This window comes from Mus caroli, unplaced genomic scaffold (genome assembly GCF_978045245.1).
Source record: "Mus caroli unplaced genomic scaffold, Mus_caroli_1 scaffold_9, whole genome shotgun sequence".
In the NCBI taxonomy this organism is placed as follows: Eukaryota; Metazoa; Chordata; class Mammalia; order Rodentia; family Muridae; genus Mus; species Mus caroli.
Genome location: NW_028227264.1, coordinates 47,927,978 through 47,952,594, shown reverse-complemented (window position 1 = coordinate 47,952,594; position 24,617 = coordinate 47,927,978). Strand labels below are relative to the sequence as shown.

At 35.2% G+C, this 24,617-nt stretch overlaps 1 protein-coding gene across 3 annotated transcripts in view; it reads left to right on the top strand.

The window, feature by feature from the left end:
- The window catches only part of Grik2 (glutamate ionotropic receptor kainate type subunit 2), a 700,738-nt gene that overhangs the window by 203,531 nt on the left and 472,590 nt on the right, over window positions 1–24,617 (top strand). For all 3 annotated transcript variants that reach the window (XM_021173658.3, XM_029482440.2, XM_021173659.3), the window contains exons 3-4: window positions 3,231–3,398; window positions 7,809–8,066. In XM_021173658.3, the coding sequence (XP_021029317.1) occupies window positions 3,231–3,398; window positions 7,809–8,066 (426 nt within the window). The remainder of the gene's footprint in view (window positions 1–3,230; window positions 3,399–7,808; window positions 8,067–24,617) is intronic.

Sequence of the window (24,617 nt, the reverse complement as noted above, 5' to 3'; positions counted from 1 at the left end):
CATATTTACCTTTTCTGTAGTTATTCACATGTTTAAGATCACTATGGCACCTCTGTGATTATCTAGTGCCTAAAAACTTTATTTAAAAATAAAATGAATTTCATAAATTCATTCTTTTTAATAGCTGAGTAGTACTCCATTGTATAAATGTACCGCATTTTCTGTATCCATTCCTCTGTTGAGGGGCATCAGGGTTCTTTCCAGCTTCTGGCTATTATAAATAAGGCTGCTATGAACATAGTGGAGCATGTGTCCTTCTTACCGGTTGGAACATGTTCTGAATATATGCCCAGGAGAGGTATTGCGGCATACACTAGCAAGATTTTGCTGAAAGGACCCTGATATAGCTGTCTCTTGTGAGACTATGCCTGGGCCTAGCAAACACAGAAGTGGATGCTCACAGTCAGCTATTGGATGGATCACAGGGCCCCCAATGGAGGAGCTAGAGAAAGTACCCAAGGAGCTAAAGGGGTCTGCAACCCTATAGGTGGAACAAAATATGAACTAACCAGTACCCCCTGGAGCTCATGTCTCTAGCTGCATATGTATCAGAAGATGGCCTAGTCGGCCATCAGTGGAAAGAGAGGCCCATTGGTCTTGCAAACTTTATATGCCTCAGTTCAGGGGAACGCCAGGACCAAGAAGTGGGAGTGGGTGGGCAGCAGGGTAGTGGGGGAGGGCATAGGGGAATTTTGGGATAGCATTGGAAATGTAAATGAAGAAAATACCTAAATAAAAAAATTAAAATGAATCAAACAAATGAATATTAGGAAGAAGAAAGACATGTATTTAAAGAGGGAACAGAACCACAGCCTAAAAGAATCTTAAATTCCACAGTGTTTCTCCTCTATAGTAACAAGAACCCAAAAACTGGGTTATTAAGTAAGGAAATTTCTTTATTATTATTTAGTATTATTATTGCTTATTATTGAAGTAGTCTCATTATGTAACCCTGACTGTTGTTGTTATTGACATGGTCTCCTTGTGTGGCCTCAACTCATCTGGATAGCCTCAAATTCAAATTCACAAAAGAAAACAAAACAAAAAACAAAAGACAACAAAAGCCCAAACAACAACAAAAAACCTCTTTCTGTCTCCTATGTACTTAAATGCCACCAGATCTAGCAAAGAACATATTATTCTTAAAGTCATTCTCTAGAAAACAGATAAGGCTATTGACATAATTCAAAACTTTCTCTTTTTTTTTTTTCTCCTTTAGTTAACAGCAGGGAAATAGATGTTTTCACAGTTGCCAATTAATAGCACACTTAGGAATTTCTTTCATTACTGTGTCTACCTTCAGTTCTTAGCATAATTTATCATCTTTATTCTTACCATGGTCAGAAACAAAAAGATTGTTTGTGTTTCCATGATTTGTCCTGAGCTACAGCTATCGTTAATTATATGTCTTAGTCGTTCTCCCAAGTAGCTTTCCTTTCAGCCATTTAAGATCCTAGAATACAAAGAACCGCCAAGGCTAGTGGTCTTACTACAGCATCTCTGTTCCTTCAACATTCCAGATGTCTGCGGACTCCACCTTGTTTGTCCATCTTCTGAAATTAAAAAAAAAAAAGTATTCATGAACGGATTTAAGAAAAAAGTTCTTGCTTTCTAGCTGAACAAATCGGTTCAGTCCATAATTAATGTCGCAAATGTACAGATAAATGTGGAGCAAAACCTATCTGTATATCTGCTAGCTCTCTGCTTATTTTTTAAATGTATTCCAACTAACATTTGCTTTATGATGGTTATATTACCTAACAAGCACATGTGTGGTTGTACAAATAGTATCTAAAGAAGAAATATTTTTGATATCCTAGATTTGTATATATCTTTTAAACAATACTTACAGTGCATTAAGTCAGATAATAGAGGGGCTTTGTTTTGAAGCTGCAGCATTTGTGTCTGTTATGTCTTCTGAAAGGGAACATATAGTAAAATTAAAAAAAAAAAACAATTCTAGCTGGGCAGTGGTGGTGCATGCCTTTAATCCCAGCACTCGGGAGGCAGAGCCAGGTGTATTTCTGAATTTGCAAAATTTGAATTTTACGTGATTTGGTACATTTTTATTCATGCAAATATTTAATATATTTTTAAACAATTCTATGCATGAGTATGATTTGAATTGTATAGCCTACCTCAGGACTTTAATCTTGGAGAAAACTGTCTTTCCCTTTGCTAGCAGCTATTGACTACCTGTAATTATTCATCTAGGGAAGAGGTCTTAGAGAATTTCACCAACAAAATTGGCATGTCAACTGGTATTGTCATTATGCATGTCTGATATCGACCATCATTTTGTTGCGATGTCATGGGCCCAGGATCCCTGTCAAGTCTAGTATATACTATTTGGTAGTGAGCATTCTGCTCCTCTTTCTACACTTTCTTCTGCAATGTTCCCTGAATTAGGTGTGGTTGTTGTATTGTAGATACACTAACTGGGTAGTATATCCTACAGTCAGGTACTCTCTGTATTTTGACCACATATGGCGTCTGTAGTAGCCTCTGCTACAAAAAGTAGCTTTTTTGGCGTGTGCGCGGAGGGGCGAGGGGAGGATGAATGAGAGTTACAGTTATCTTTGTACATAAGCATAACTGTTTATAATAGTTAACATTTATATTGCCTTAGAAAAATAAGCAATAAAAAGCTCACTTTTGGGGACTATGACCTCTCTAGCCACAGAAGGTTGGCTAGATTTATAGTATCTATCATGAATTATCTCCTATAAAGTGGGCCATAAGTCTAATTTTATATTTGGTGATTATGGCAAAATGTAACTACAACTATTGTATCATTATGAATATAATATTATTGTAAATGTTTACATTTGGGTAAAGATTTGTGATGTCTTACTTAAGGAAGACAAATGTAATTTCGTCTTCTGAATAGTAAGCAGTACATCTATACATTATTCAGTATTGAGAATTCGGTGTTAGTTTATAAAAATGAGCAGATAATTTTGTGTTTAGTGTTGTCTTAAAATAGGTAATCTTTAAATATAAAGGAAAAAGTACCCCCAAACAGTATTAAATTAGGCCAAAATTCCAAAGTTTTTGTTATAGCTTCTTATAATTAAGATTTTAAGTCAGTACAAATCCCATTATAACACATCTCTCTCCCTCTCTCTTTCCCTCTCTCTGTTGGTCTCTCTTATTTATTCATATATAATGTATAAAAACATTTTAACTGGATTCTCACACCACTATCATTTGTTCTCTTGCTTTACTAGGTGGCATATTTGAATATGTGGAATCTGGCCCCATGGGAGCTGAAGAACTTGCATTCAGATTTGCTGTGAATACAATCAACAGGAACAGGACTCTGCTACCCAATACCACGTTAACATATGATACTCAGAAGATCAATCTGTATGACAGTTTTGAAGCATCTAAGAAAGGTGATTAATAGCTATATAGTATGATTTCTAGATTTCAGATTTCTAGGTGTTCTTGATTCCCTTATGTTGTCAATAAATTAATAAGGGCATTTATGTGAAAGAAATTGTCTTTTATTAGACCAACAATTTATTAGAAAAAAATGTTGATTTTATAAATTTTCTTTATATATATGTATGTATATATATATGTATATATGTGTGTATACACACACACACACATATAGGATATTTTCTTTATTTACATTTCAAATGTTATCCCCTTTCCTAGTTTCCCCTCTGAAAATCCTCTCTCCCCTCCCCCTTCCCCTTGCTCCACAAGCCACCCACTCCTGCTTCCTGGTCCTGGCATTCCCCTTTACTAAGTCATAGAACATTAACAGAACCAAGGGCCTTTCCTCCCATTGATGACTGACTAGGCTATCCTCTGCTACATATGCATCTAGAGCCACCAGTCCACCATGTGTTTTCTTTGATTGGTGGTTTAGTCCCAGGGAACTCTGGGGGTACTGGTTAGTTCAAATTGTTGTTCCTCCTATGGGCTGCAAACCCCTTCAGCTCCTTGGGTACTTTCTCTAGCTCCTTCATTAGGGACCATGTGCTCTCTCCAGTGAATGACTGTGAGCATCCACTTCTGTATTTTCCAGGCACTGGCCGAGTCTCTCAGGAGACAGCAATATTAGGCTCCTGTCAACTCTTGTTGGCATCTGCAATAGTGTCTGCTTTGGTGGTTGTTTATGGGATGGATCCCCAGGTGGGGCAGTTTCTGGATGGTTATTCCAGCAGTCTCTGCTCTGAACTTTGTCTCTGTATCTCCTCCCAGGGGTATTTTGTTCCCCCTTCTAAGAAGGAACGAAGTATCCACACTTTGATCTTTCTTTTTGAGATTCATGTGTTTTCATTAGCTGTTATTTAAACAAATCCAAATTTAAGTAAAATTAAATTTGTGGTAGATGAATTAGTTTTCCATATTGTTCTACTTTTACTGTTATTAAAGTTTTAAACAATTAACTAAAATAAATGATGAAAGAATTGATTGCACAGTGGATTCAGGTTAAATACTTAACCATGAGCACACTATCTGTAACTCTAGTTCCAGGGCATTCTGAATCACCCTTCTGGCTTGTAAGGACACTGAATAGACATGGTACACAGTCATGTGCATTGACAAAACACCAATATACATCAAATAAAAACATTAAAGCAATCTAAAGATGAAGCATTACCCAGGCATATATTATACAAAACTGTTGTGTATAATATATCAATAGTGATTGTGTTTACATAGAGCTATATAGGTGTTCTTTTTGTATATGTGTAGATTTTAATGTAGGAGGACAGGTCCTACCTTTGGCATAGTTTGCATTTCTGTAGTATGCATTGCCTTCTATATTATAGATTGACTTAAGAGTGGACTAACAGCATTTGCTATCATCATATTTCTTAAAGCAATATTTACATTTCTGCAATGCTAATATTGTTTTAATAGTTACCTGATATTGATGGTAACACATGTAATTATTTGTAGATCTACTTTGAGGAAGTTGTCTTCCAAGCTTATTAATATTAATGGCAGTTGATAAGGTACAATGCTTCTCAAGAGAGAAGACTCTTTATTTTCCCCAGATGCTGAGCTGTATTCCTCAAAGTCATAGTCTGCTTGCCCTTTGAATTCAGATTTTTGAGAATATAAATTAGTTTTACATTTCAGATCCATGCCATGGTGATAAAGGGTTTACAAGACTGGAGGGAAAAGGTTCGAGTTGACTGTAAAAAGTTCTGTTTGTCACAACAAATGCAAACTAAGTCATTAAATTCAAGGCAAGTGAATATGATTAGTAATATCACTCAAGACATTTCCGTTAAGGAAGAAGAAGTTCTGATGCTAATGAAAAATTCGTATTGAAACATAAGGAGTGAGGAAAATATAGATAAAATAATAGACTTCTTAATGGTGACTTCAAAGGTTCAGTGTAGAAATATAGATTCACATTTTCCTGACAACAAACAGAATACTATTAACTGATATCCTAGCACAATCCTTAGGCAATAATCTCACCTGGTTTATAAGACATTTTCTCAATTAAGCATCTATTAAAGCCTATTAGCAATCTAACCTTGAGGTAGGAAAACTCAGATTAGCGACTTTCTTTGCAACATGTAAAAGGGGGTGATGCTATCATTTCTATCTTATTTATTGAGCTATTATTGCTTAGGGCATGAATAAATAAGCAAATGAAGAGAGATACAATGGATATTTTGAATCTTACAGCATCTCTACAAATGTCCAAAATAGTCATGATAGTAAAGATGAACTTTAAAATAGATACCAACTGAGACATTTAAAAATAATTTTAATCATTTTATATGGCAAGATTTTAAATTTTAGAGTGTTTCTGATGCTTTTTTCTTATATATTTCATATAAACTGTATTGCCTGAGTTAACTATTTTGTAATAAACTGAAAATATTTAGTCATAAGTTCATGAAGCCTTGACTCTAGAAAATGACCTGACGATAGTCAGCTAATATAAGCAGAGAGTGAACAGTCTTCCCCAGGGAAGGGCATATCAATTGGTTAATTGGTTATTCCATATCAAATAGTCTGGGCTGGATATATATATATATATATATATATATATATATATATATATATATATATCCTATATAACTCTGAAATTAAAATAACACCAACCTGGTTAGCACACAAAACCTATGCACAAATAAACATATAAATGAAAAAGACACATCTATGTTATTATAAAACACAGGATTATTCCAGGTATTTTCATCTTTTCTTGGATTTTCATTTTTTTAGGCGAGCAATCAGTTTCAAAATATGTAAATTAAAGCCCCATTTTGAGTGAGATTTCAGAATTGCCTGTATACTTATTTAGAATTCTGATAATTATTTAGAAAATAACAATCAGTATGTTCAGAACCAACTTTCTTATATTGAATTCTTAAAGAAATCATAGCAAGTGTTTCTAACAACTAAATTTTATCTAATGTGTCTATGCTTAGGTATTCATGCATCATATATTTTATGCTAAAAATCCTTTAATTATTTTTTTCTTTTTCCCACTGCCTTGACATTTACAGAATTATTTGAAATTTTGTTCCTACCAAATTGGCTGAATTAACTTTCTTGTAATAAACTGAAAATATTTAATAAATAATGTTGTAATTATATGAAAGCTGACCACGAAAGACACACCTTTTCCCATGTATTTTTTTTTAAGGTTTATTTATTTATTATATGTAAGTACACTGTAGCTGTCTTCAGACACTCCAGAAGAGGGCACTAGATCTCGTTAAGGATGGTTGTGAGCCACCATGTGGTTGCTGGGATTTGAACTCTGGACCTTCAGATGAGCAGTTGGGTGCTCTTACCCACTGAGCCATCTCACCAGCCCCACTTTTCCCATGTTTTAACACAACATGTTATCCTATGTTGCATGGTCAGCCTAGCAAACATACATACAAGCAACATTCTATAGACTAAGCAGGTTCTATTTATGTATTTAGAAATGCATACAAACATACAGACCAACAGTTAAAGAAAAAGAGGACATGTATTTGAAAGCAAGCAACAAAAAAAAGGAACAACATGAGATACAGTTTAGAGGGAGCAAAGGGAATGAAGAAATATGAAATGCAGATTTTACTAAAGAAGGAAATTCTTTTATTATTCATTTTTTATTGGTTATTTTATTTAAAATTCAATCTCACTCCCCTTTCTGGTATCCCCTGCACAAATCTCCTATTCTATCCCCCTCCTTCTATGAGGGTGCTTCCCTACTCACTCAACCAACTACTTCTCCCTCATTGCCCTAGCATTCCCCTATGCAGGGGCATGGAGCCTCCACAGAACCAAGGGCCACTCCTCCCATTGAGGTCAGATAAGGCCATCCTCTGCTACATATGCAGCTGGAGCCATGTGTCCTTCCATGTGTTTCCTTTGATTGGTGGTTTAGTCCCTGGGAGCTCTGGGGATTCTGATATTGTTCTCCCTTGAGCACCTTTAGTCCTACTCCTGACACCTCCAGTGGGGTCCCTGTGGTCAGTTCTATGGTTGGCTTTGAGCATCCACATCTGTATTGGTTAGGCTCTGTCAGAGCCTCTCAGGAGACACCTATACCAGGCTCCTGCCAGCAAGCACTTCTTGGCATCAGCAATAGTATCTGGGATTGGTGTCTACAGATGGGATGGATTCATAGGTAGGGCAGTCTCTGGATGGCCTTTCCTTCAATGTCTGCTCCACCCTTTGTCCCTGCATTTCCTTTAGACAGGAGCAATTCTGGGTTAATATTTTTGAGATTGAATCTTTCTCAGGAAGACATCTCTGGGGTTTAGTAGCAACGCGTGCCCTCCTTCCTTCTCTTTATTGACAGACCTCTTTTTCCCTTTCAGCTTGTGATCAGCTGTCTCTTGGGGTGGCTGCCATCTTCGGTCCTTCACACAGTTCATCAGCAAATGCTGTTCAGTCCATCTGCAATGCTCTGGGGGTTCCTCACATACAGACCCGCTGGAAGCACCAGGTGTCAGACAATAAGGATTCTTTCTATGTCAGTCTCTACCCAGACTTCTCTTCCCTCAGCCGTGCCATCTTGGATTTGGTGCAGTTTTTTAAGTGGAAAACTGTCACAGTTGTGTATGACGACAGCACTGGTAAGAGCAGCAGCCTCTGTGGCTGACTTCAGCACATTCTTTCCTCGAGCACATTACAAGTTCTTCTGTTCTTTTGTGGCATGTTTTCTTTTATTGTTTATTAGTTATTACTGTTATTATTATTAATCAGTCTGTGAGGAGACTGAAAGACATTTTGAGTCACATATCAACACTTGTTTTACACATCCAGAAAAATAACAGACTAATCACATATATTTTCTCTGTATTTATAAAATAAGCATCAGAAGATTGAACCATGTATTAAAAGATAGAGATAGTATGAATATCATGTTATTATATTTAAATAATTTTGACTAAAGGGCGGTTTTCTACAGCAGTCTTGTAACTGTCAGTAAACATCAAGAAATTTAAAATTTTGACATAGAATTTATTTGTTTTATGATATATATATATATGTATATATATATATATATATCCACTCACAGGTTTAAATAGTATGCTTTTATTTTTCACAAACATTGAACAAATAACAGCATTAAATTTTCAAGCTTTGGGGAACTACTTTTGTGTAGATAGATACCACTTAGAAAATTTGAAAACTAGAATTAGAAATGAAATTTAATGAAATGAAATGAAATTCATGTCACTCTCTTGTAATATTTTAATAAATGTTTGCTGTACAGTGGTTGTCTATATTGAATTGTTTTAATAATTGTTAATTGTGGTTGAATATTACCATGAATTATTAATTTTAAACATGTCTCAGAAACATAAGAAAGTAAACGTAAAATCAAACTTGTAGTTTTCTGCTGACAGTTATTTTGGTGAGGTAAATATTATGTTCATCATGGTAATTGATTTCATTTAAGGATATTTTTCAGTATTCTAAATATTGTTTTAAATTAGAATGCAAAGCATTTTATTTTAGGCCTTTTCACTATTCTCTCAAATTTACATTGAGATTGAAATTCATTTGAATTAAAATTCTCTCCAAATATCGCAGGAACATGCTTTGTTCCCAATCACTTTGTATGCTGGCAATGAACAAAACTTTGTGTAGAAATTTATCCCTTTTATAATGAAATTATCAATGCAAATGGAAAGATAGAAGCTCTGCTAAGAGAACAAAAAGTATCAAGCTTGTTCAAACAATGAAAATAGTTTTAAATATATTTTTACTGAATTAAGGAAGCTCTAACCTTAATTGAAGCTATTAATCTTATTTATATTGGTGAAAATATAAAAATATTTTAATAAATTTAGCCCTTATATTTATCAATAAAAATGTTTAAAAACACAAGTATTTTTAATGGGTCTTTGCACTTAAATTAGACTTTTCAAGGGTTGTCCCTACCTCCAATCATTTCCTTTATATAATTTGTAAAGTCCTTCTAGAAATCTGTGTCTTAACAGCTTTCCTGAGTTTGCATAATATGTAATGCCCAGGAATTCTTCAGATACAAATTAATCTACCTGTATTTATGTCAATAGATGGCTATATGCACAAATATAGGGTCATGTCTCTATTCTCTATATAAAATTGGAGCATATGTTGTCTAAAGAGCATACATACTTATTATAAATATGTATATATATGTACATTTATATATACATATATATGATTGCATGCTCTATTTTATATTTATTATTTTCACACTGTTTATAATTAAAAAGAAATTGCCAAAAGATAGAAGTGTGAATAGACATACCATGTTTCTTCACTATATTGTATGAAAATGTTCGTTCGTGCATGCACATACTGATGGAGTAAACAAACAATAGGATTTGTAACCAGTTCATATCACAATTAGTAAAGCAAATATTCACATGTAAATTTTGTTTCTAAACTATAGATAATAGTTTATAGTTAATATTCTAAATATTTCTATCACCAGTGCCTATATATATGTATGTATGTATATATATATATATATATATATATATATATATACACATATATACACACACAATTACATTTATACATTGCAGAGACCTTGATCTCAAATTAAGATTATTAAAAACGATTCAAATTTTCTGGAAAACCCAACAAGCAGATAAAAGAGTCACATGCAGATATTTGCCCCCAACCAATGGACAGAAGCTTCTGACCCCTGTGGTTGAATTAGTGAAAGGCTGAAAGAAGTTGAGGAGGAGGGCAACCCTGTAGGAGGACCAGCAGTCTCAGCTAATCTGGACCCTCTCAACCCTGAAACACCAAACAGGATACCAGCTGATATGAGGCCCCCAACACATATACAGCAGAGGACTGCTGGGTCTGTGTTCAATCAGAGATGATGCACCTAACCCTCTAGTAACTGAAAGCCCCAGGGAGTTTAGAGGTCAGGTAGAGTGGGGTTTGAGGTTTGGGACATACTCCTGGAGACAGAGGAGTGGGGAGGTGGTATGGGATCTGGAAGAGTCAGAGGGTGGTTGTGGGGGAGGAATAAAATCTGGAGTGTAAAATAAATTAATAAATTTTAAAAATAAGCTTTATACTTAGGCATGGTAATATCTAATTGCTATATTCAAGCATGTGCATTGGTAAGATTACCAGTACTTTGAGGCCAGCCTGACCTACATAGCAAGTTCAAGGCTAGTCTGTGAGACAAAGTGAAACCTTGTCTCAATATACACTTACTTTCCCTAAAATAAGAAACTTTATCACTTTAAAAAAATTTTTTATTAGATACTTTCTTCATTTAGATTTCAAACGCTATCCCAAAAGTTCCCTATACCCTCCTCTGACCCTGCTTCCCTAACCACTCACTCCCACTTTTTGACCCTGGTGTTCCCCTGTACTGGGGCATATAAAGTTTGCAAGACCAAGGGGCCTCTCTTCCCAGTGATGGCTGACTAGGCCATCTTCTGCTACATATGCAGCTAGAGACATGAGCTCTGGGGGGGAGGGGGTTATTGGTTAGTTCATATTGTTGTTCCTCCTATAGGGTTGCAGACCCCTTTAGCTCCTTAGGTAATTTCTCTAACTCCTCCATTGGGGGCCCTGTGTTCCATCCTATAGATGACTGTGAGCATCCACTTCTATATTTGCCAGGCACAGCCTCACAGGAGACAGCTATATCAGGGTCATTTCAGTAAAATCTTGCTGGCATATGCAATAGTGTCTGCTTTTGGTGGCTGATTATAGGATGGACCCTCAGGTGGGCAGTCTCTGGATGGTCCATCCTTTTGTCTTAGCTCCAAACTTTGTCTCTGCAACTCCTTCCATGGATATTTTATTCCCTATTCTAGGAATGAAGTATCCCCACATTGGTCTTCTTTCTTCTTGATTTTCTTGTGTTTTGTAAATTGTATCTTGGGTATTCTAGGTTTCTGGGCTAATATCCACTTATCAGTGAGTGCATATCAAGTGACTTCTTTTATGACTGGGTTACCTCCCTCAGGATGATATCCTCCAGATACATCCATTTGCCTAAGAATTTCATGAATTCATTGTTTTTAATAGCTGACTAGTACTCCATTATGTAATTGTACCACATTTTCTATATCTATTCCTCTGTGGAGGGACATCTGGGTTCTTTCCAGCTTCTGGCTATTATAAATAGGGCTGCTATGAACAATATAAACATTTCAGAATTATTTGATTTTGTATATAATATATACACATTGATAGTAAAGAAATTATAAATTTACGCAATAAGCATATCTAAAGCCTAAAGTTTAAGCAATTATAGAATATGGATATTCGATTTTATGCAACATTTAAGTCAATATGTATTGACTAGGCACCTGCTAGTTAGCATTGGTTTTCATAGTGGGATCATATGCTAGTGGAGAGGACAAAGGCCCTAACTTTTTGCTTCCAAGCCACATTTATGGACATTTGATTATTCACAATCTTGTATTATTTTTAATTAGCAAATTACATTGATAAGAACATTTGTATCTTTTAGAAGTTTAAGTTTTTACTTTTGAGAACTTGGTTTTCATTGTTTTATATAATAGAAATGACTTGTGAGTAAACAGTAAAATCTTTTTGAAATGCATTCTTAAATACATAAAATTAATTTGATATCTCAAATTATTACAGATGCTAGTTTTTTTTTCTTAATGTTATTTGCCCAAATAGAGTGGATTACAATTTGAAGTTGTGAGAAAAGTGCAGTTATAACAAGGACTGTGGACTGAAAATGGCCCCTACACTCATGCTAGTCAAGTTAAATAGCTTTGACTTGACTGTGGACACATGTATCAATTGCTTACTAAAGTAGAGACATGTGCCATTTTTATTTCCATGTTCCCTTTTCCAGAGTTACTTAGTACATATGCTATCCTGATTTATATTCATTTTTACTTTATTGTGCTGTCCAGTTTGATACATGATAATTTCATCCACTTCTTGCTTGCATACCCTAACATATGGATGTTAGATGAAATGTATTTCTGGACTCAGAGAACTTCTTAAAATCATGTTATCATGAGCTATTTATTTTTTATGATAATTAGCATTTGTTGTTGTCCTGGATAAATGCTTTTATACAGAACAAAAGTCTGTTATAGCTCTGAATGGTATCCAAAAATGATGGAAATGATTTGGCTTTAGAAAGAAAGCTGTTTCTGTCAGTCATTTTGGAACATATGATTCATTTTAAATATAAACTGAAAATAAATTGGATAGCTGTCAGCTTGTAAGCAATTCCAGGATAAGTTGTGAATATTTGCTTTAAAATTCCTGTGTTTCATCTTTGTTTATAGATCAGCAGTCCATTAACAAAGAACACTGGGGTGGTAAGCAGAAATCTAGGATTTTGTCCCAGTCTTGTGGCTAAATGATGGGAAAACATTGGAAAAGAAAGTAAGAGCATAGGAATGATTACAGATGAGCTATCTTGCATTAGATATTGTCCACTTTACTCTCATAGGTTATTTTGTTCAATCTTACAAAACAATTTTCTGAGTTGCAAAGAAAACAGGCTATCACTTTATCAGGCCAGCTTTCTAGCTGGCCCTGCTACCCAGCAGCAGCCTTAGAAACACAAATATCTCCCTCAATTCATTCCTTACTTGGGGTTCACAGTTAAGTCCAAATTGCCAATTCTTGACCCCTAGAACTCTTGAAAAAAAATCTACTGTTTTCCATGCAATGTTAACTTTCATGCCAAAATATGCATCATCTTTCATGGGTTTTAATACTAACTTTATGTGATCTCAACACTTAGATTATGTTCAATGAAATTCTGTTTGATTTCTCACTTAATAACTTCTTGGGTCTAAAATGCAGCCAAAATATGTAAAGAAGTCCTTTAAATGAATTTGTTTCCGATTTCTCACAATATTTGAGTTCAAATATTCAACTTACTTTTGTACAATGGAAGCATTAAACTTATTTCAGCTGCTAAACATAGTTTTATGTTCACAAGGAAAGCAAAAATTCTAGCCCATTCCTGATTTTGGGATACACATACCAGTGTATGGCCATTTTCACAAACAGACTATCTGGCTTTAATGCTCCAAAGAAACACTTCCCTCATCCTCTTTTTCATATTGGAATGGTTTTTCTAACTTATCCTACTAGCACTAGATAATAGTCACTGTGTGTTAGTTTTCTTGTCTCTACTATTCTGGATAACGCCTTCTTCTAAGTAGAATAGACTCTAAAGATGTTCATTTTATCACAAGCATCTAAACTATCTTGATTCATGTAAGTATCTTATTGATAATTTTGGTATAAGTACATAAATGTGATATTGTATAACTACCTAGGGGAAATATTGAACTTCAATGAATTATGCAATCTGCCTGAAGTTAAATTCAGTGATTAACTTTGAAATATTCAGTATTATTAGTTCTGGAAAAGTTTTGGGTTCACATAATTTCTTCCATTATTTCCAAAGAAAACTAGTGTGAATTGCATTTCACTTATTCCATTTACAACCAAATGTGTTATTTTTCAAACAATCACATATAGAACCATTTTTGTAAATCACCTGGGACAGAGGTCACAGGATTATGGATAAAACTTTGCCTCCAAGAACTGATGCAAAGGGCAGGGAGGAAACTCAATAACCACAGTACATTTTTAGTCCAACAAGCTAAGAGAATGGCAAGAAAAACAAGTATGTATGGTGGCTCCTGAGAGAAACTTACAGCTCCTTGGGGAGGGCAAAGGAGATTATGCAAATCTGATTTCTTGCTTACTAATGGACTAAAGTAAAAGTGTCTCAAATGGAGAAAAAGCTACAAGGTGTCATGCATATGTAAGGATGCCCAAGGAATCCAGGTTGTTAGGAATTGCAGGTACTTCAGTGTGAGACACTATCAGGGGAAAGAATCATGAAGAAAAGTTCATGTAAAAGGCTATTGAAGATGGATCATTAAGAGCTTCTAATGTTCAAATTCTTGTTATAGGGAAAAAAAAATCAGAGTTCTGTTAGTGAGTGGCCAGTCACTCATTAGTAGAACTCTGGTCTTTATACCATGCATCCACCCCACTCTGAGTAGTGATCATTCTTATTATCTTACTATAATTAATTAGAGTGAGAATAAGTCCCCATTTTTAGATTTTTTAATACTAAGCAATTTAAGTTTTAATTCATTTTTATGATGTAGCATATAGTTTCTACTCCCCCCGCTCTAAGGTCTGCATGGATGACCTACCAGCCATCACCCTAGTTCCCTTGCATTCACAGATGGAAGACACACATATATAGCTCATTTTTAACCTGCCTTATGATTTAGTGGCTGGGCTCTTCGAAGCCTCCAGCAGCTAGTGTGCACTTTCCTTTTTCCTTTCTCAATCCCCTACATCTGCCCTAAGCTTATTTGCATTTCTAATATTCTGTCTGGGGAAGTGGCCAATGGCCACTCCACCTGAGATCTCACATGACTGGTGACTCTCTTTCCCTCCAAAGCAAGGTAAAACCCCTCCTTTCTTCCTCCTACCCTGCCTGCAGGAACCTGGAAGTCCCACATCTTCCACCCAACCCTTATCCACTCGCATCTTTATTGATCAATCAAGTACTAATTAGGGAGCAGGATCTTCAGTGTTCACATGCATATTCCCTACCAAATCATCACAACCTTCATTATGATATAATCATAAGTGAGAAAGGAGCACAAAAGCCTTGTCTTAAGCAAAAGACAACAGCATTTTCTTATTAATTTGGGTGGAGTATATTTATACGCTAAGTTCTAGATATAGTTTGAGGTACTTTTAGGGTGAGTTTGATAAAATAAAAGGTCAAATAATGATTTTTTTGTCTTATCTAAAATCTACATCTAAGTTGGATATACTAAAATAAAGACACCCAATAGAGTAAGTTAATTTAAAATATATATTCCTGGAAGATACTAATTTTGAATAGTATTATATTTTTCGTATTGTGCAACAAAGAACCAAATAATTTTAGGGAGGGAGGTAATTTAGGTCTAAGATGATTATATGTTGTACGTTTTAAGTACAAAGCTGCAATTTCTGTTTTCTATAATTCCAAATGCAAATACAATTAGCAGTTACAAGTTAAAACTAATTATTTGGATATAGTTGATTACATAGTCTGACATAATACTGTTTCCACAGTTGGTTATGTTTGAACTTGGGCTTATTTTTTTTATTCCAAATTTAAATACATGATATTACTTATAATATTATTTCCTAGAGTCTGATTACATGGTACTATTTTAAATGCATTTATAGGACAAATTCTTTAAGTTTTCCAGTCTTTCTAAAATATACCATTCTGTAAGACATAATTAAATTCTCTTATCTATAATAAAGGTACTTTGGTATAAAGAAATATGAAGAAGTTTTATAGGAAGCCTCAGAAATGGGTAACTTTTACCTTAGTTGTAGAAAACAAAGCTATTATAAAGGATAATAATTTCAGTGAGGGTGGTCAGATATTTTCTGTTTCTATAAATCAAAGCTTTCCCAAATTTAAACACCCTGGCAAAAATAAATGGTGGTTTCTTACCCTGACCTCTTGTCCTGGTTTGTTTTTTCCCTTTATGCAGCCCAGTGGGGAAAAAATGAACTTTAATGATCTCTCTGATTTACTTGATATGTTGATTTCATGGTTAAGCATAAAATTGAAAAGATTTTCCTTGCCTAGATGCTATCACCCTCTCCTCCTTATTTTCTTTTATAATTCATTCCCATTATATTATCATGCTCTTTTTGTCTAATTTCTCAGAACAACAATTTTATTACTAAAACTCTAATATAAACGCTACTGCCTTTCTTTCTTTCTTTCTTTCTTTCTTTCTTTCTTTCTTTCTTTCTTTCTTTCTTTCTTTCTTTCTTTCTTTCTTTCTTTCTTTCTTCTTTTTTCTTTCCAAGACAGTGTTTTTCTCTGTAGCCCGGGTTGTCCTGGAACTCACTCTGTAGACCAGGCTGGCCTTGATCTCAGAAATCTGCCTGCCTCTGCCTCCCAAGCCAGGCTTCTACTGGGTTTTTAGTCACCTGCTACATACACATTATGTTGATTATATGGCAAATAGTTTAGTCATCAGCAGACAAGTCTAGAGAAGAGCAATGGTGTAGCTTTGCCATCTTAGTCATGTATAGAGATCTTTCCTGCCAAGTACAAGTCTTGAGGCTGAATCATACAGCAGAAGAGAACCAATAGCACTTAGACTGTAGTACAGATCCTGGATCACACTCTTACCATCTAGTATATTAATGTGCCATCATTAAAACCCCAAGCAAAGCCTGACCACTCAGAAACATAGAGAGAGCCTCTATGTATCTCCTCCATGGAGATCCTCCAGAAAGATTCCCACTGTTCAGACAGTTTTATGGCAAATATTGTTAACACAAATCTGTATCTTCAACAGCTTATCTCAGTCACTAGCAATGATAATAAATTTGCTAGTGCTGGGTAGCTCTTCCAAGTTACTTTGATCCTGAATTTACATTTAGACTATTCCATAGCTTTATAATTTTATCTTGGGATCCATAAACAGTTTCTTGGTGGTCAGAAGTAAAGTCCATACCTAGTATATGCCTCCATGACCTACACAACTTGGCTCCCAGGGTGAGATCCAAGAGCCATAGCTTCTAGGCCAGAATTTTGAGTGGAAAAAGCTTATGTGGGGAGATGGCATCACTAACGAAGTGGAAATGATCCCTGTAGGACATGGTATTCTTGCTATAGTTGGTTTTACTTGTTTGTTTCTACATCATGATAGACTGGTTTCAAGAAGTAGACCAGGTCACACCGAGGAACTATGATGTAGTAGTGATTTCAGGTACTCAATTCATCTACTAAGTCTTGAAGGTAACTGGTGTATTATCTCAGCCATGAAGATAGGATCAGATAGCTCAGAATGAAGTCCTCAGTCTTTAATGATGTGCCTTGATGAGAAAGAAACCATTCTCTGTCTCTCAAGCCTCTTATCAGCTGTTCTTTGATTGTCCAGATTGTTCAAGGGTTTGTTTAAAGTATTACTGATGTACCACTTGATTACTTTCTCTACATAAAACACCTCATGTGAAATTTACCTCCTTCCATCCCCAAATGCTACAGACTCACAATGCTATCTCTGATGACAAACTTTACACAGGTAGTGTCAGTTTACCAGTAATCCACAGATATGTGTAAGCCAACATACAAACCTACTCTTTCAGCACCACAAAGTTTGTATTTTCCTTGAATTTCCCTACTCATCAAATTGTTTCTGCATGATCCTTATCACTTCAGTGCTAATTATTCACCAATAAATCCTATGTCTTCTCCATTGCCTCTGATTATTTTCAGAAATGCTTCCTTTTTTCATTCCTATTGCCTGTTGTTGATGATGATTTTGTCACTGAGGACTTGAGTCATCTCTGCCTACCACCTGATGTTACTCTCCAACTCAATGCACATATATGCCAAATTTTTATTCATTTTATTTATTTTTTCATTTATTTTTAGAAATGTGTTCTGCAGCATAACTTTTCCAACTTCTATCATTTCCATCCTTTTGCTTCTCTGTTATTACTTGCTCTCAACACTGCATTATTACATTCTTTGAAATAATTGTCCTTCATGAATCATAGTAGTTTTTTTTTCTCTCATTCACTTTTGTGTGCATGACTTTTCTTTTCTTTCAATAGTCTTTTCCTATTTTCTTACCTACCTTTTAATCTTATGATTCCCTGAACAATAATCTTGTGAAGTAATATTCCCTTACTCCTATAGTTGTGTTCATGGTGAGATGGCATGTTCACAGTATATATCATACAGAGATACTAGTGAAAACAGTTTAGTTTTCACAGCCATATAACATATAGAGCAGATATAAGGTCATGTTTACTTCTCAGGCTTGACATTCTGGTTATGTTGTAATTATGTTGTAATTTGTTTGTTTTATTTTTACTTACTACACTAAAATTATAAATTGTCTATTTTGTATCAGCATTGTTTTCAACCTAGGAGACTCAAACAAAACAAAACAAAGAAACAAACAAAAAACTGTCATAGCTAGGATTTCTCTTGTTGAGAAGAGATACAATGACCCCAGCAACTCTAATAAGAAAAAAACATTTAATTGTGCTAGCTTACAGTTTCAGAAGTTTAGTCTATTATTGCCATGCTGGAAAACAAGACAGAATCTAGGTATACATGGTGGAAGAGAAGGAGCAGAGAGTCCAACATCTTGGTCAGAAAAATCACAGAAGGAGACTGTGTGCCACACTGGGTATAGCTTGAGCATAAGATAGCTCAAAGGCTGCCTCCACAGTGATAGACTTCCTCCAACAGGCCACACCTCCTAGTGGTGCCATTCTCTTTGGGCCAAGCACATGAATCTATGGGGGCCATACTTATTGAAACCATCTACACACATCTATCATATGGAGTACAGTTTGTAACATGTACATATATCTATATATGTTAGAATGTGGAATATATGATATATATTCTACAATACCAACTGTGATAATGATAAATGCTGTAATAAATAGGAAAGTAACAGAGGTATATATAAAATGAAAGGAAAACATGAGACACAAGGAAACTTGGGGTATTTATTTTAGAATAAACTTAAGGTTGTTTGAAAGGAGGAGCTTCAAAATAGGAGGAAGTAAAACATAGCGGAGGAGGAAAGAGAACAAGAGTTTTTCTATGAAGAAATCTATTTTACTTAGGAAAACTTTCTGGAATCATGGATTTTTTGTAGGATACTTTGTTATATGCATTACTTTCTAACAATTGATATTAGATTCTTCTCAAATATAATCCACCCCAACTACAGTTTTACCTTCCTTCTCACCCTTTCTCCTCTTTCCTGATCCACTTCCCTCAGTTTCCCTTTAGAAAAGAGGAGGCCTCCAAGAGAAAACAACCAAACACAACAAAGCAAAATACAATAAAACATGACAAAAGCCCTCATATAAAGGCTGGACAAAGCAATCAAATAGGAAGAAAAGAGAATAAGAGCAGGCAAAAGAGTCAGAGACACACCCATGCACACTGTTAGAAGACTCACAAAACTACCAAACTAACAGACATAACATAAAACAGAACCTGATGCAGATCCATGCCGGCAATATGCTTGCTACTTCAGTCTCTGTGAACCCACATGAACCCTGCTTAGTTGATTCAGTGGACCTTGTTCTCCTTGTGTCTCCATCCCTTCTGACACCTACAATCTTTCCTCCTCTTCTTCTGAGTTCTGACAGGATGGGTCCAATGCACACTTCCAATTTAGACTCAATGTCTGCATAAAATCTGGCTGTATATATCTGCACCTGCTTCAATCTGCTGCCTGAGGAAGCTTCAAAATCATTTCATTGATTTTATCTGATAGATATGTATAATGTTCAACTTTAGAATTTTTGTTTCTTTTAAAAAACAGAGAAATAATATAAGAATAGAGTTTTGTTTTAATCCCAGTTATGGGATATGGGCTGCTTCAGATTTCCACCGTAGCTGACTCTGACTTGCTTCACGTTCTAGAAGAGGCATGATTTTGCCAGCTGCAGACAGTTTCTAATTTTGTAACATTTGGAATTCAGGGAACGATGCAGAAGATATATAAATGGTGGAGCCCTGAAATGGGGTGGGTTGTTAGTTGGTTGGTTGTTGTTGATTGATGTTGAATGTGGTTGGTCATGGTTGTGGTTGGTCTTAGATTGTTAAGTAGTCATGTGCAAAGAAGAAACAGCAACAAGAAAAAAAATTAGAAATACTGACAGTGAAGATCAAACTTGTTGTAAGGAAGCTGATGTTCCTGATCAACAGAAAGTAGTCTAAGAAGCTAGAGAAAGTACCCAAGGAGCTAAAGGGATCTGCAACCTTATAGTTGGAACAACATGATGAACTAACCAGTACCCCGGAGCTCTTGTCACTAGCTGCGTATGTATCGAAAGATGGCCTAGTCGGCCATCACTGGAAAGAGAGGCCCATTGGACTTGCAAACTTTATATGCCCCAATATAGGGGAATGCCAGGGCCAAAAGAATGGGAATGGGTGGGTAGGGAAGTGGGGGGGGGTATGGGGGACTTTTGGGATAGCATTGGAAATGTAATTGAGGAAAATATGTAATAAAAAAGTATTAAAAATTAAAAAAAAAGAATGATGTAGCCCCCTTTCAAACCCTTGAATTTGTTCAGGGATCTTTCTCCTTTCCTCTCTCTTTTTTCTTCCCTTTCTTCTATCTAGTGCTAGTTGGCTAAAAGGGTAGACAAACACTGGTGGAGAAGGGTAGAAGAAAGAAGAACCCATAAAGTAGCAAAAGACAATCTACAGATAGACGATTTAATATGTATAGATTGCTTTATTATTTTGGTATTTCTTTAAATATAACTAAGTGTAAAAAGTAAAAGTTCATTTTTATGTTGGTGACACAGTAATGATAATATGCCACACATCTCATCCTAAGAACGTAATAGTTTATTTTCTAGAGTGTTGTTTCAAATAATGATGAAAATAATGCATCCATCTCTATAACATGCATTCAGTAATGTACTGAATATTTGGGCATAAATTAATGGATTGTATATTGTAAGCTTTAATAAAAGATTAATCAAACTGAAAAATACAGTTAACATGTGTTCTTTTGATATAGTCATTATTTTTTATTTTGGAGTATACTTTGTGTAAAATTTTATCTTATTATATGTAGTCAAAAATATAAATGCTAATAATTGGAGATTTGAAGAAGGCCAAATAGTTAGAAAACTAAGAATGGGTTAATTGTTCATCAATATTCCAGAGTTCTCCAAAAATATTTAAAATTTTATCTAACATACAATAGTATACTTATTTAATTGAGAATACTAGCATATCTTGGATCTCAAACATGTTTCATTTTATATGAATGCATTCAAGTAATTTCTTCTTCAACTATTTTACAACAAATTACAGTAAATTCATACCAACCTGTCATCATACAATGCTATTCAGAGCATTAAAAATTATTTTTTCTATGATAAGCCTACTCGTCTCATTCTTGTTCCCTAATCTTTGTTTCTGACAATCACCATCTGTTCCCATCCCCTAATCTTGACTTCTGAGAGCCACCAGATGTCCCATCTAACACTCTAAGTTTCTGACAACCACCATGTCACTCTCTCTCTCTCTCTCTCTCTCTCTCTCTCTCTCTCTCTCTCTCTCTCTCTCTCTCTCTCTTTAATGAGAGAAACTTTCTTAACATCCACACATTAGTGAGGCCATGTGTTACTTGTCTCTAAAGTCTTGGCCTTGTTTATACAAACTGTATACTTGCCTGTATCACTGATGACAGGGTTTTGTTCATCTCATTTATTATTCTTATACACATGCAAAGATAAAAATGATGAAATTTCATGAATACACATTAAGACCTTTATTTTTTGAGAACTTCATACATTGAAATTTTTTGTTAATCTTTTATTTATTTATTTATTTATTTATACTCCACATTTTATTCCCCCCTCCTCAGTCCACACTCTGACTGTTCCATATCCCATACCTTCTCCCCACCCCTGTCTCCATGAGAATGTCTCCACTATCCACCACCAACCACCCACCCAACTGTTAGAACTCTAAAATCCCTGGGGCTTCCAGTCTCTTGAGGGTTAGGTACATCTTCTCTGACTGAACCCAGACCCATCAGTTCTCTGCTGTATATGTGTTGAGGGCCTCATATCAGCTAGGGTATGCTGCCTGGTTGGTGGTGATCCAGTGTTTGAGAGATCACAGGGGTCCCGATTAATTGAGTCTGCTGTACCTCCTACAGGGAGGCTCTCCTCTTCAGGAGGTGAGAGACTTCCAGGACTCAGAGTAAGAAACATTAAATGAAATGTCCAACAGTAGGGAAAGGGAACTTGTAGATCCTACCTCCAGCAGAAAGACAAGACAATAAGTAAGAGATGGGGTTGTCACCTCTCAGTGAAAACACTGTGCAGAATTATTATTGTCTGAAAGAGCTGCAGGGATGGAAATGGAGAGGAGCCTGGGGAAAATAAGGTCCAACAAGAGGCCCAAAGTGGGAACCAACTCAAGGGGAGGCCCCTAGGCCTGACACTATTACAAAGCTCTGTAGCACTCACAAAGAGGGACCAACTATGACTGCCCTTCGAAAGACCCAACAAGCAGCTGAAAGAGTCAGATGTAAATATTTACACCCAACCAATGGACAGAAGCTGTTTACCCCTGTGGTTGAATTAGGAAAAGAGCTAAAAGAAGCTGAAGAGGAGGGCGACTATGTAGGAGAACCAGCAGTCTCAATTAACCTGGAACCCTGAGATCTCTCACACATTGAAATTTGATCATATTATCTTCCTTCTCCACCTCCTTGAAGATCCCTCTTCTCATTACATTTTTACTGAACATTATGCCTTCCGATTTGAAAATATCCACTGAGTCCGGTAGATATTTTCCAGATGTTCTAAGCCATGTCACCATCTCCTGTAGTGTGCTCGACCTATGAGTGTCCATACATTAAAGAAAACTTTCTCTTCTCTATAAGCAATAAATGACTAATTGTTCCTCAGCCGAGGATAGAGTTTTGTCTGCTTGAGCTTGCACAGACATTGTGCATGCTGTCATAGCCTCAGCATCACATTTTCTTTGCTATTGATATACATTTAGGCTTCATTCATACTTGGGCTGTTGTGAATAGTACAGAACTCTAAGCATGACAGTTCAGGTTCAGTTATCTGACAAATACCCTGTAGTAATATTGTTAGATTACATAGTAGTCTTTATTTTTTTCACATTTTTGCTATGTTTTTGATATTATATTTCTTCTCTCCCTTTCTTCATTTTAATCCTCCCATATACTTGTGCTCTATCTAATTTTGGCCTATTTTCATTAATTATTTTATACATATATTATGTATGTACATATGTATTTTGATACAGCATCTTTCTATGCCAGTTTAGGATGACTTGGAAAGTTTGTTCTCTCTCAGCCTACCAAGTGCTGAGACTGTAGGACAATGATATAACTCATAGCTTTTATAGCCCTACATCTAGATTGTTGTGAAAATTCCACATTGGTTTTCTTAGTGGATATATCAATTTATATTCTCATTAACTGTATATAAACGTTTTCCTTTCTTTGCTTTCACCATACATGTACTAGTGTTTATAGTAGTAACTGGGGTAATATGAGATCTCATCATAGTCTTGATTTACATTTACATGTAGTAACTGATGATGTTTAAGTTTTTCATATATGTACTGGACATTTGTTTATCTCCTGGGAAATACCTATGGATATCAGTGATGCTTAGTTTAATTGATTCGTATTTTGATTTTGTTTTGGTCTTTAGTTGCAGAGGTTTATTAATTAGGTTATTTTGTTGTAGAGATAGATTAGTGAACACCCAGTATACTGTATATTTCTTTGTGGAAGAGCTACAACTCATGTTTGTAGTCAAAGGACAATTTGTAGATGCTGGTTAGGTCCTTTGAACATGCAGATTTTTGGGAATGAAATCAAGCCATCAAGCTTTGTGGCATCTTTACCTGCTGAGCCACTTCACAAGGCATACCATAGAATTTCAGTAGTAATAATAACAGAAAAAAACCCACGTGAAATAATTTACACATGAATACATTAAGTACTTTAAAAATCTATTATGTTATAAACAAAACCCTGATTAGTAGATGTTAATAAAAATACAAAGTCCAACAGTCACCTCTTTGTGTTGCAACATCACAATTCAAAACCTTGTTTTACTATTCACATATAATTGTATTTCTATAAGCCTAATAATAATTATTTTGATAAAATAAAATTTATTATTTAATATATAATGAAATTATAATCCAAACCTGTGATTTTTAAATTTAATTGGTGCCACTGAATGGAATTATCTGAGCTAATGTTAAAACTAGAGTTTTTTTTCATTCAACCCTTTTAAATTAGTAACTGCAGGGTTAAGCATATATAAGAATTTTCATTTGCAGCAAGAAACATTAATATAAGTATTTTAACAGCAGTAGGAATTGCTGATGTTTCTAAATATCTGAATTTCTCCAATTTTGAACTATATTGTATTACAACTGTTCAATGTATAAATTTAATTATAAGTAAACATCTTTAGTCAATAAAATGTGATAAAGGTATTGTAAGTGTCTTCATGGAAGCATGTAATTCCTTGCCTTTATTTCCCCAGATTATTCATTTTTGGTCAAAGCAATGATGGTGAAAATT